The sequence below is a fragment of the Cupressus sempervirens genome, chromosome 7 (genome assembly GCF_028749045.1).
Source record: "Cupressus sempervirens isolate cs-2001-9-10 chromosome 7, ASM2874904v1, whole genome shotgun sequence".
NCBI lineage: Eukaryota > Viridiplantae > Streptophyta > Pinopsida > Cupressales > Cupressaceae > Cupressus > Cupressus sempervirens.
This window is the reverse complement of record NC_143124.1, coordinates 260769514-260781340: the sequence shown is the minus strand read 5'-3', so window position 1 is coordinate 260781340 and position 11827 is coordinate 260769514. Positions and strand designations below refer to the sequence as shown.

Here is an 11827-nt window from a genome sequence, read left to right as displayed (position 1 = left end):
CATGGTAACCAATGGAGGAAGAGTTGGCATGGTTGTAATAATGCATGGTAACCATGATGAACCAAAAAAAAGGAGAAACACTATGAACCATGATGCACTTGAACATAAAGATGATTATGGAGAGGATCAAATGCAACATGTTGCTTCAGTCCCAAATGTTGACAATATACCAGTGATGTAGAGGATAGGGTGATGGACCCAAGTAACAACCTAAAATAAGACATATATAAGACTTAGATACGCTTCCTTTGGAAAATATCAATGAACCTTCACACTTCTCCTATTTTTTAACAATGTAGAAAAGATACATTTACAAAGCAACCACTAGAAGGACTTAAGATCTAGACTCCAAACTTTGGATAGGCCCCAAAAATGACTTCAATTAGACAAATCCACTCTCAATTTTAGTCTATGGGTTCCCTAACCCCAAAAGCCCCAATTCACCTTCTCAAAACCCTTGTTCCTAGGGCATCACCAATCTCACACGTGCCAAGCCTTCTTCAACTAATTCAAAATTCAGACATCTATGTTTTATCACCATAAATTATTTGAGTTATATTACTATGTAAAAATATAATATATTATATTATATATTTATAATAACATAACGTAAAGATATAACATATAATCTATTAATATATAATAATATATTATTTTATTCTTATTATAATCTAAAAATATAATATATATTATTATATTATATTATTATTATTTTTCCTATATTTTTATGAGTCGAAGGGGGTCATAGAGTGACCAATTACCCCCTTCGACCCATTGCATGATGACATTTGTCCCTAGGGGTCCTAGGACCCCTAGGGACATATTAGAATCATTTTTATGGGTTGCAGGGGGTCATAGGGTGACCTATGACCCCCTTCGCCCATTACATGACAACATATGTCCTTGGGGGTCCTAGAGCCCCTAAGGACATATTAGAATCATTCTTATGGGTCAAAGGGGGTGATAGGGTGACCTATGACCCCCTTCAACCCATTACATGATGGCATATGTCCCTAGGGACATATTAGAATCATTCTTATGGGTCAAAGGGGGTCATAGGTTGACCTATGACTCCCTTCGATCCATTACATGACGGCATATGTCCCTAGTGGTCCTAGGGCCCCTAGGGACATATTAGAATTGTTGTTACGGGTCAAAGGGAGTCATAGTTTGACCTATGACCCCCTTCGACCCATTACGTGATGACATTTGTCCCTAGGGCTCCTAGGACCCCTAGGGACATATTAGAATCATTCTTATGGGTTGAAGGGGGTCATAGGTTGACCTATGACCCCATTCGACCCATTGCATGATGATGTATGTCCCTATGGGTCCTAGGACACCTAGGGACATATTAGAATCATTCTTATGAGTTGAAGGGGGTCATAGGGTGACCTATGACCCCCTTCAACCCATTACATGACGACATATGTCCCGAATGATTCTAATATGTTTTTCCCCATCTTGTATAGACACATCCTTCTTAGATGATTAGTTTATTGATAACCCTAGACTGCTCTCATTCTTTCATCATAGATTAAAGTTTCTTTATTGAAATCTTCCAATGATTATTTGTAGTGAGATCATTTATTTCTTCCAAATTTAGTTCATTGAGATCAATTTCTATCAAGCATAACATTTTTTTGTGTATAATCCCTCATTTTGGCTCTAGATGAACATACTGATTTCGTACATCTTCTCTTTGATGAAGGCAATTCTTCACAACATATTGTGGAGATCTATTTTCCTTCCAAGGAGATACACACCTATTTTAATTATGTTATGCATCAATTTCTAAGAACTTCAAGATTTTTGTTTTCAACAATGTCTTATTTGTTTATGAAAAGTTTCAAAATCAACATCGAGACCAAGGAGTAGTTTTCAAAATTATTATGTACATTTTGATATTAATTCATACATATTTTTTTTATGATTGGGAAGAGTTTAGTCATATATCTTTGGTTTTCTTTCTTTCTAAAGGAAAAAAATGTTGTTCAAAGATCATGGACCATATTCTACATCTATTTTTAGTATCTACTAATGAATGCATATTGTGGAGACATCTATCTTCTCTTCCATTTCAATTTCTTGGATATCTTCTTGGGGTGAAAGAAATTGTACTAGAGTATTTTTATTTCTTTTTTAGCATCAATTTTGAGGGGTGATTTGTTCTCACTTGGTTTTCTCTCTTTCATTTTTATTTTATTTAGATTTCCATTTACACCTTCATTACAATTAAGCGGGGTGTTGGTGATTAATTCCAGCTACCACACATATTTGTTAATTTTGGGTAAATTATTCCAACTTCATGTTATGTCTTTGTTTCTTTCATAATGTTTGGATCGCCTATTCTTTCATTAATAAACTTTAGTCATTTAGGCTAGTTTAATGCTTAGTTAACTAAGGTTTTCCTTACAAAATTCATTCTTCCAAATGGTGATTATTTTTGTATAAAACTACATGCACTATAATTAGTGCTTGTACAATCAATAATTAATAGATAGCTTATTCTATATCAATTATTTTTCCTTTCATCTTTCTAAGAGACCTAATTTAATTTGTAATTTTAACTACAAAATTTGACAAAGGAGAATAAACATGGGCATAAAAGGAATTGTAGAATGCAAGATATTATAAAAATGAAAATTATATACTAATGGATTTAATAACCTAATGAACCATGGCATTATTTTCTTCAAACCTTGTAAAATCAAGGAAGGTATGCAACAAAAAATCTCCATGGGATAATAATATATTTCCACATAATGATCCGTTATAGATCTCAAAGTGCATGGTTAATACTTTAGAATATCATCAACCATATTAACTAATTGTAAAGGTAATACATTCCTTATTGATAAAAGATTGGATAGTAATATTTGTGTATTGAATCTTTAATTTTTTAGTCAAAATAACTCATAAAAATAAATGCACCTTTTCCCTTTTACCATAATTAAATAAATTGAACATTAAATTACTAATACCTTTACTAATTCTTACTTGCAAACCTTCAAAATACCTTTCAAATCTCACTCTTGTGTTTTCTTTTCCTGTAGATTTTAGGAAATTTTTATGTGGGGATTTCATTGATGGTTGTTAGCAAAGATAGAGATTTTTTTGGTAAAAGTTGTATGTATAACATTATTCTATATTTGAACTCACTTTTAAGTCTTGATGTTATTCTTAGAGGAGAGAATCCAATTGTTGAGAGCCATCAAATAATTTTCATATTACTTTTTGGTAAAATATTTCATATCTTTGATAATATTGTAGTAATTGTTGTATGCACAAGCATCCTTCTTATATTATTTTGTCATTTATCAACAACTTTGACAAAAATCATAGTGATAAGACATTATATTTTAAAAAACTTGTCTTAGAACTTTAATTACAAACACAAATTTTTAGTTAAAAAAAATAAACAATTTATGCTTTCACATAAAACTTTTTAAAAAAATCTCAACAATTCTATCCCCAATAATTTTGCTATGCAAGTTCTGTGTAATTTCAGACGGCCTTCAATATTTTTTTTTGGTATTTTGTGTCATATGTTGGACATTGACCTTTCCTGAACATGTGACAAAACCCTCTGAGTGTCATTTATGTTGTTCAATTAAGAAATATTACTTGGGGTAGAAGAAAGTGCAATGTACAAGGCGTAAAATGTCAAGATTCTCGAGGAAACTAAATCCATTGCGTAGTTCCAAGAAAGTTTGCTCTCTTTATGAGAAGACGAGAGAAGGTGGAAGGAATCGAACCCAGAAATTGCCATGAAGACGTCTTTAGGAAATTGTACGCGGAAATTGCTATTATAAAAGGTGGAAGAAACTTCCATGCACTGGCTTCTTCGAAATTTTTCTTTACTCTCTTGTTTGGTCAAATTTGGGAAGGACCACTCTTAAACATTATACGTTAGAAAAATAAGTGTTTAACTGTTTAATACTTTTAGTCAAATAAGTCAAGTTTAACTGTTTAATACTTTTGGGAAACTGATATGATTGTTGGTGCGTTGGTTTCCCTCCACGTACACTGCCTATTTCTGCATTTCTTCTTCAGACGACTGCCGTATCATTTCCTCAATATACATGACTTCCACAGGATCTACGCGTTTTTTCGCTCAACTTTCCTCTCGCAAATCCTTTAGAAAGCTTCACAGCCCGCTCAACAAGAGCACGCTCTTAGTGGTTTTTATTTCATTGTATCATTTTACTCATTTCCATTGCAATCACCCTTTTGCTTCCAGTATTTATAGGCATCTTGCTCGAAAGCATACTGAATATTGCACCATTCTGTTGCTGAGCATTGCAGGAGTTGAGCAAATTAATGGAAATGGGCAGTAGTAGGAGCCATGTCATTCAGGTGGATTATGACATGACAATGAATGAAGAGGATATAGACGATGTAAGCCGGGCTCTCATCTTCCGTGTACCAGAGACGCTGCGAGATTCCAACGACCATTTGTACAATCCACATCTTGTTTCCATCGGCCCTTTTCATTATGGGAAAGAGGGGCTGAAAAGCATGGAGAAATCCAAATCTGAGGCAGTTCGAAGGATGCAAAAGAGAATTCAGAGGAAGAATCCACAAGTTTCTATCCAATCAATTGTTGAAGGTGAGATATCGGTCAAGGACAAGAAGATCAGGGAATTCTATGGTCAGAAATTCGCCCAATATGCTCTTATAAAGTTAGCATGGATGGTCACCAGAGATGCATGTTTTCTTTATGAATTCCTAGTTAATTATGTAGGATCGAGTACCCGAGGCCAGCCTCTTTATGACAGGGACGTGACAGCATATTCCTGGAAATATGATCCTGTCTTTGATGTCACTTATCAAAATCCGATAAGGGAGAAACTTATGGATGATATACTTCTTTTTGAAAATCAAATACCTCTCTGGGTTTTGCAGCATCTGCTTCGAATCCAGCTGGGATCTACAAAAGAGGCTGACGTAAGGCTGGGGGAATTGATGGATCTGCTTCTGATTCGCACCACTAGACATAAAGTTTTTGTGTGGCATCATGAGCATTCTTATAACAGATGTCATCATGTACTAGAGGTAGTGTACCACGGTATGGTTGGCACGAATGTTAGCTCCTACTTGCCAACACCAGAAGAACAGCGAATAATGAAGATCCGGCCAGATATGCCACGATTTCTAAAGCTTCCCACAGCAGTGGAATTGACGCGCATTGGAGTAAAGATCTGCCCAGTGGTGCAAAAAGATGTACGAGCAATGGAGGCTTCTGATCCAGCCCTTCCCGGAACGAGGCAGCCATCTGATCTAGCCATTCAATTAATAAGGTTTGATAAGGAAACATCAACACTTTATTTACCTGAATTCAGGATAACTCCCCATTCAGACTCAATAATGAGAAGTATTATTGCAATGGAAGTGAGCATAAAAGATAAATACCATCCAAGACCAGTGACTCAGTTTGGTATATTTATGGACGAGCTTATAGACACTGAGGAGGACGTTGCGGTGTTAAGGAAGGCAGAGGTGCTTAGCAATTTTCTTGAAAGCAATCAGCAAGTGGCTGAACTTTTTAACTCCCTCACCAAAGGGATTGCTCCTGATCGGTGCTGCAAAGTCATTTATGAGGCCAGAGAGGGATTGTATCTATACACGAGAAGAAAGCACAAGATCTTATGGAATGAGTTTGTAAGTACCTATTTTTCGAAGCCATGGCACATTGCTGGCGCCATGGGTGCTATGTTACTACTTCTCATGACAGCAGCACAAGTTGTTTGTTTGTTTGTCAAGTGCAGCTGTTTGTCTCTCAAACGCGGCCACTAGAACTTGTAAAAATATCTCTAAGATTCCAAGTTAATAGAGTACTCTATTGGAGATATTTTTATGACAAATCTGTAAATATTTATATGAGTTAAATATAAACAGTAGATTGATTATTTCTCTACAATTAAATTAACTATCATTTAGTAATAGTTTTTTTAGGCTTTGCTAAAGTGATCGAGTGATAGGTTTCTTATATATAAGTTACAAAACTACAGGTAAATATTTTGACTCTTCATTTTTGAGTTTGATAGCTAATTGTTAATTGTATGGAAAGGAAAACTCATGCTACTTAGAGAAGAATTTCTCTTACATGGCGGTCAATATACTATATGAAATCAATAATTTTATGTTTGAAAGTCATGTAATTCTTTATATTGTAAAAAAAATTCTATTATTTCAAGAATAAAATAAGACTAAATATCGTTATATATTTTTCATAAGTATTAATGGCATAAATAACCCAATGATATGGTATGTCAATTTGTCAAAAAAATTGGCAAAAACTAAAATATGTAAAATAATTGACAAACTATATAATTAATCATTAACCCCTCTAGCTAATTTGAAGGTGTCATGAAATTAGCTATTATTTTTAATTACTCAAATTTCTCTTGGTGAATTACATTAGTGGAAACATTCACTAGCTGATCTAAATAAGCTTGTTACTCTAGTAGGTCTTAAAATTTGTTTAAACTAATGTTGTCACTTTGGGAGGAGTCAAACTTATATAGTTGAGTCTTTTTCTTTGATGGACTTCCAAATTTGATAATAAACATATTGCTTTGGCAAGATTCAAATTGGGACTTGTTTTGTCTTTTTTCAAATTGTGTACATTGGGTGCACAATCATTAAAGAATAATATACACCAGGTTCTATTAACTTATTTTGTGCAAGAAACACTTTAATTAAATGAAAAAAATTAGTAATTGATATAAGGAGTCACTAATTATCAATCTCCAACAACTCTATATCATTGTAAGTGTTGCTTTTTCACAACACATGCCCCATTTTAAGCACTTGCCCAAAATGAGGACCCCCCTTTTTTTGTAGTTTTTCTTTGTCTTAGGTGGTTACTATTTAGGGAGGAAATGCAAGCAAAGAATTTATTAATTGAACTAGATGAGGTAAATTCATTAACAACATATTTTCTCACCAAGTCATTCCATATAAGAGAGAGAGGCCTCAAGACATAACTCTCAATATAAACCAAGCTAGATTAGAAAAATATAAGATAAATTATATCAAGGAATGTTCAAGGAAGTACTCATTCATACATGTTAGTTAACTTTAATATGTGCAATATGAGCTTAAATTGAGTCAATTGATTTGATTAAAAGTGTAAAATAGATCTAGGTGCTATATGTATGCAATCAACCCAATTAACATGTTAAAATAGATATTTTCTAAGAGATACAAAGAAGGGTTGAAAATCTACCTTGAAATATGTAAGAGAAGATTTTTGTTCACTCCAAAAATTGTGAATCTAGAACAGTGATTATGATTCTGGTTGCGGTTCTACAATCAGTATAAAAAACCAAAAAAAAAAAAGCCCAAGCCTCTAGGTATAGGTTGAACAAAAGAAATCCTATTGGTAGGTTAATGAAGAATTTGGACATGTTCCTAGTGCAATTTAACAAGATTGACCCATGTTCTTCTTAAATCTCTTGATGATTAGTTTTTAGATATGAAATCACAACTCTAATATCATGCTTATGCATATAAAAAAGATGATTTTTTTTTTGTGGGGGAGGGCATGACTTGGTCAAGCCCTAGATTGAAGAATCAACCTTGAAATGAAATAAAATGTAACCATGTAAGGAAGCAAGACAAATTTAAATCTTGACCTTGCTTGATACCACCCTTGTCATTAAGGATTTTGCAATGATTAGATGTTGTAGATGTTGAACTTTCAAATAAGGACGTAGCAAATATCCACAAATGCAATGGATCCATGGATGTAAATGAGCACAAAATAATTGGAAAAAGGTGAATGCCACAATGTAGATCTCCTCCTTAATGGCCAACAGAATGCTAGATCTTAAAGAGGAAGTCTTCACAAAGGATCCTTGAGTCTTGAAAAGAGCTTGAAAATTGCCTTGAAAATATGATGAATTCCTTGTGTAAACAAGTTTGTGTTCCCTTCATGCATCTATAGATGTCTTGTAAAGTAAAAATAAGGTTCCTAGGATTCCTTTTATACTAGTTTTTAGGTGGAAACATAAAGCAAGCCAATAGCCTCACCTATTTTCCATATTTCAACCCTCAAGGCAAAATTCACCCCAAGACCCAAAATGCTCAAGGGTATAGGTCAACTTGGATCAACCTATATTAGGGTTATCCCAAGAAGTGGTAACCCTAAGGTATTAAAATAAACACAGATGAAAGTTGGAGAAAAGGAACTTTTAAGAATTTGGTATAGCTATGATACCAAATAAGAATTTTCCTTAGGGAAAAATCACCCAAGATTAAGAAACTCAAGCACAAGCACAATAATAGACCAACAAGGTATGATCAGAATAACAATATCCAAAATTGATTTATTGTCATTCAATGTTCTATGATGTTCAAGTACACTAGGAGTGCCTATATATAAAGGCCTTTGGAATGCTTCTAGAATGCCTAGGAATCAGCATACTGATAAGTCTTACAATAAGGCACATGTCCACCAAAAGTGGATTATCCTCCATTAAGCACAAGAGTAAGTGCAATGATAAGAGGATAAGCCTAAAAAGGGGTAGCACGCAAAATTATGTTGTAGACACCATGTGCTAAAATAGGAGTGCAAATAACTATGTTGTCAACATGACAACTCAGTTAATTATGCAAACTCCAATGTTGTAGACACCATGTACTAAATTAGAGTTGCTTACTCATGTGTTGTCAACATGACAACTCATAAGAGTATGCAAACTCCTAGGTGTCAACCTAATAAATAATACACCCCCCCCCCCCCCCCCCCTTAAGTGCAACTTAGGAGAATTCACTTAAACTTACGAAAGCTAGGATGAAAATGCATGATGGGTCCCGACTACTAGGCCATGTTAGGTACCCATGTACAAAAGAAAATGTAATATCTCATAAAGTAGAGAAAGAGGGAAAACCTCATGGGAAAAACCCTCCCAAAAAGAGAGATGAAAAGACAAGATGCATGGATGGATGGAGTAATCAAGACCCCCTCATTACAACATACATCAAGTATATACAAAAGAGAAGCATGAGAAGGAGAATACACCATAAGAGGAAAAAGTCTCCCCCCCCCCACATTGAAGAGAGAGAGAGAGAGAGAGAGAGAGAGAGAGAAGGTAGTTCCCCCCTAATGTAGAGTGTCGATCAGTGATAGCTACTTCAATGTAGAAGTTGATCCATGACTGTTGAATAATGTTCCTCCCCTTTGGAAGAAACAATGGTAGAGCTATATGTGAGATGCTTCCCCTATGTATAGAAAGAATCTCGAAGATGAATGGTGCCTTTGAAACCTGCTCAACTATCCCTATGTTGATACTAATAGTCACCCCTTCCAATATTGTTGAAAAGAAGAAGTGCAGATCTAGCAAGGATGGATGTAGAACATGCCTCAAAGAACAAATTGTCTCCTCAAATGATAAAGAGACCTCCTGCAACTATTGTACATAAGAATCCACAATCATTATCAACTTGTGAAGACTAATCATATAGAAAATGGACAAGAGGGTCAGAGTGAGCCCTCACAACAATTGAATAAGATTTTGCTTCATCAAAGAGAAGATGTAGATCATCAATGTTGTCTCTAAAATCTACTATTTGTGACTCCATGAACAAACCTAAAATATCTATCAATAAGTCATCCACTGATGTTGGAATTAGAAGACAAGGTGTACCCTATTGTGCTAAAGTACATGAACCTATCACTATGGAAATGGATGAAGTATTCACCTCAACAAAGAGAAGACAAATATCATCAATGATGTCTCCCACGTCTCCAATGTGAGACTCCACAAATAGACCTGCAATGTCTAGAAGGATGTCATCCCATGAAGCTGAAGTAGGAAGACATAGAGTTTCTTGCTGCACTAAATCATAAGCATTTGTGGCTAGAACTATCCATTAGTAGTAGCAATAGGAGCATCAGGAGGTGTGATCTTGTTTGGAGAGGATGTAGCTGTAACTAGAGGTAATAGATCTTTGGGGAATGGAGGAATGTGTGGATCTCCATACATCTCCCAAAGATAGATCCAAATATCATATGGATCAGTTGACTTCATGTCATCAAGTGAATCCATAACCTCCATATCCATATATAGAAAGAGTGCACGAAAAAATATGGAACTAGTGTCATCATTATATGAAAGTCCTATTGTATATGGCAATGCATTATGTTGACTAAGATAAGGGATAACCAATTGAATCCACTACTGACAGTTTTGTATTGTCAAGGTAATTAAATCTTCCTCATCCACGATGTACTAATCAATGTATGTCCCAAAATGAAAAAAGAATCAATCAACCACCTCCCCCACCCCAATGTATGATTCAGTACTTTATAGGTAGTGCGTGTACAAGAGGCCACTTGTCAAAATGTACAAAGTGGACTTCTAATTTTGCCAGTTACATTTCCCTTTTGAGACTCAAATCTGTCACTAAGCACTATAGCTTAGATTTACAACAATTTTGAAAAGTAATCAAAGCAATATAATGCAAAAAAAGGTCCTAATGCTAAAAGTGATATTTTTGTCCATCCAACCCTATAATCTAATTGCAGTTCTAGAAAGTAGACAAAAATTAAGCACTTTCATAAAAAAATGGAACCTATTTTTGAGACTAGATAAGCCCGTACAGAGTGTTTCAATTTGCAAAATGTAGGATTAGACATGTACAGTTGCCAAAAAATGCAATTTCTAACAAATCCATGCACCAAAACTAGAAAAGAATAGTGTTTAGGAAATTTTACCCAAAATTAAAAAATTCACACATGATTTGGAGTCTAGATGACTGAGTTATGGCCTCCCAAAGTTAGACTATCGAATCAAAACTAAATCTGGAGAGAAGTCTAGGCAAAAAAATGTGAAGTTAAAATTGATGGTCAAATAATTGTCGCAATAGTTAAAATTTACCAAGAAATGATTGTCAAATGGCTGTCAAATTTAGCATAGGGAAATGTTGATGTCACCAAAAAATAGCCCTCCTGGCTTATATGGCAAGTTGTATTGTAATGTGGTAGAGGTATGAATGGTACGGACAATGTATGAAAGTTTGCTGATGTAGAAGGCCCTCGCTGGTTGACATGTGTCTCTAAGTCACTATGGGCTATGGTGTCGAGGTATTATCTGAGCTAGTGGAAGACTTGTTGGCATGGCCTTGTTGTTGGGTCATTGCTGGCGTAGCTAAGGTGTACCACGTGGCTCTAAGAGTGGTCAATATGGCATTTGCTAGAGTTAACGTGTTGACTTTTTGCACTATTAGTGGTTGGTCTGTGTTTTCCAGCAAGAGGACACCATACTATAGCACGAACCACCGATCGGATGCAAACTGTCAAAATTTACAAATCACTGGTTATCAAAGTTTAGATCAGCAAGTCAGAATTCTATGTTGCCAAAACTCAAAACAAATGTCATCATTGCAGAAAGAGGCTGCCAAGAATTGAAAGGACAGTTGGTGGGTGGGTTACCAATAATCCCACATCAATATAGACTAAGAATAAAGCATTGTTTAAAATAAACAAACATCATAGTGAATTAACAGATAGCACTAGGAATATGTAGTTGGTCCCAGTTTGTGGTGTGTGGCCAAAAGTGCCTGTGTCACATGCCAAAATTTGATAGTAAATGCTGCCAAATTTGGAAAAAAAAGTCAGATGTACGATCTGTCAAAATATAGATGAAGGAATATTTTGATGTATAATGAATATTCCCTACAAGAGCCAAGATGTCACTGCTCGGTTCTTGCAAAAAAAATTCTTTGCAAGCCCAACTGATTGGAAAAAAAATCTGAAAATTTGCAGAAATATTTTGACCAAAATGTAGAGAAAAAAAATACTGATCTAAAATAAAAT

General features: G+C 34.9%; 1 protein-coding gene across 1 annotated transcript; it reads left to right on the top strand.

Annotated features, from left to right (window-relative positions):
- The first annotated feature begins 4173 nt into the window (after positions 1–4173).
- LOC149546445 (putative UPF0481 protein At3g02645) lies at positions 4174–5928 on the top strand. Its single transcript, XM_089794581.1, has one exon. The coding sequence runs from the start codon at positions 4324–4326 to the stop codon at positions 5797–5799; it is 1476 nt and encodes a 491-aa protein (XP_089650707.1). The 5' UTR covers positions 4174–4323; the 3' UTR covers positions 5800–5928.
- Positions 5929–11827: the final 5899 nt, after the last annotated feature.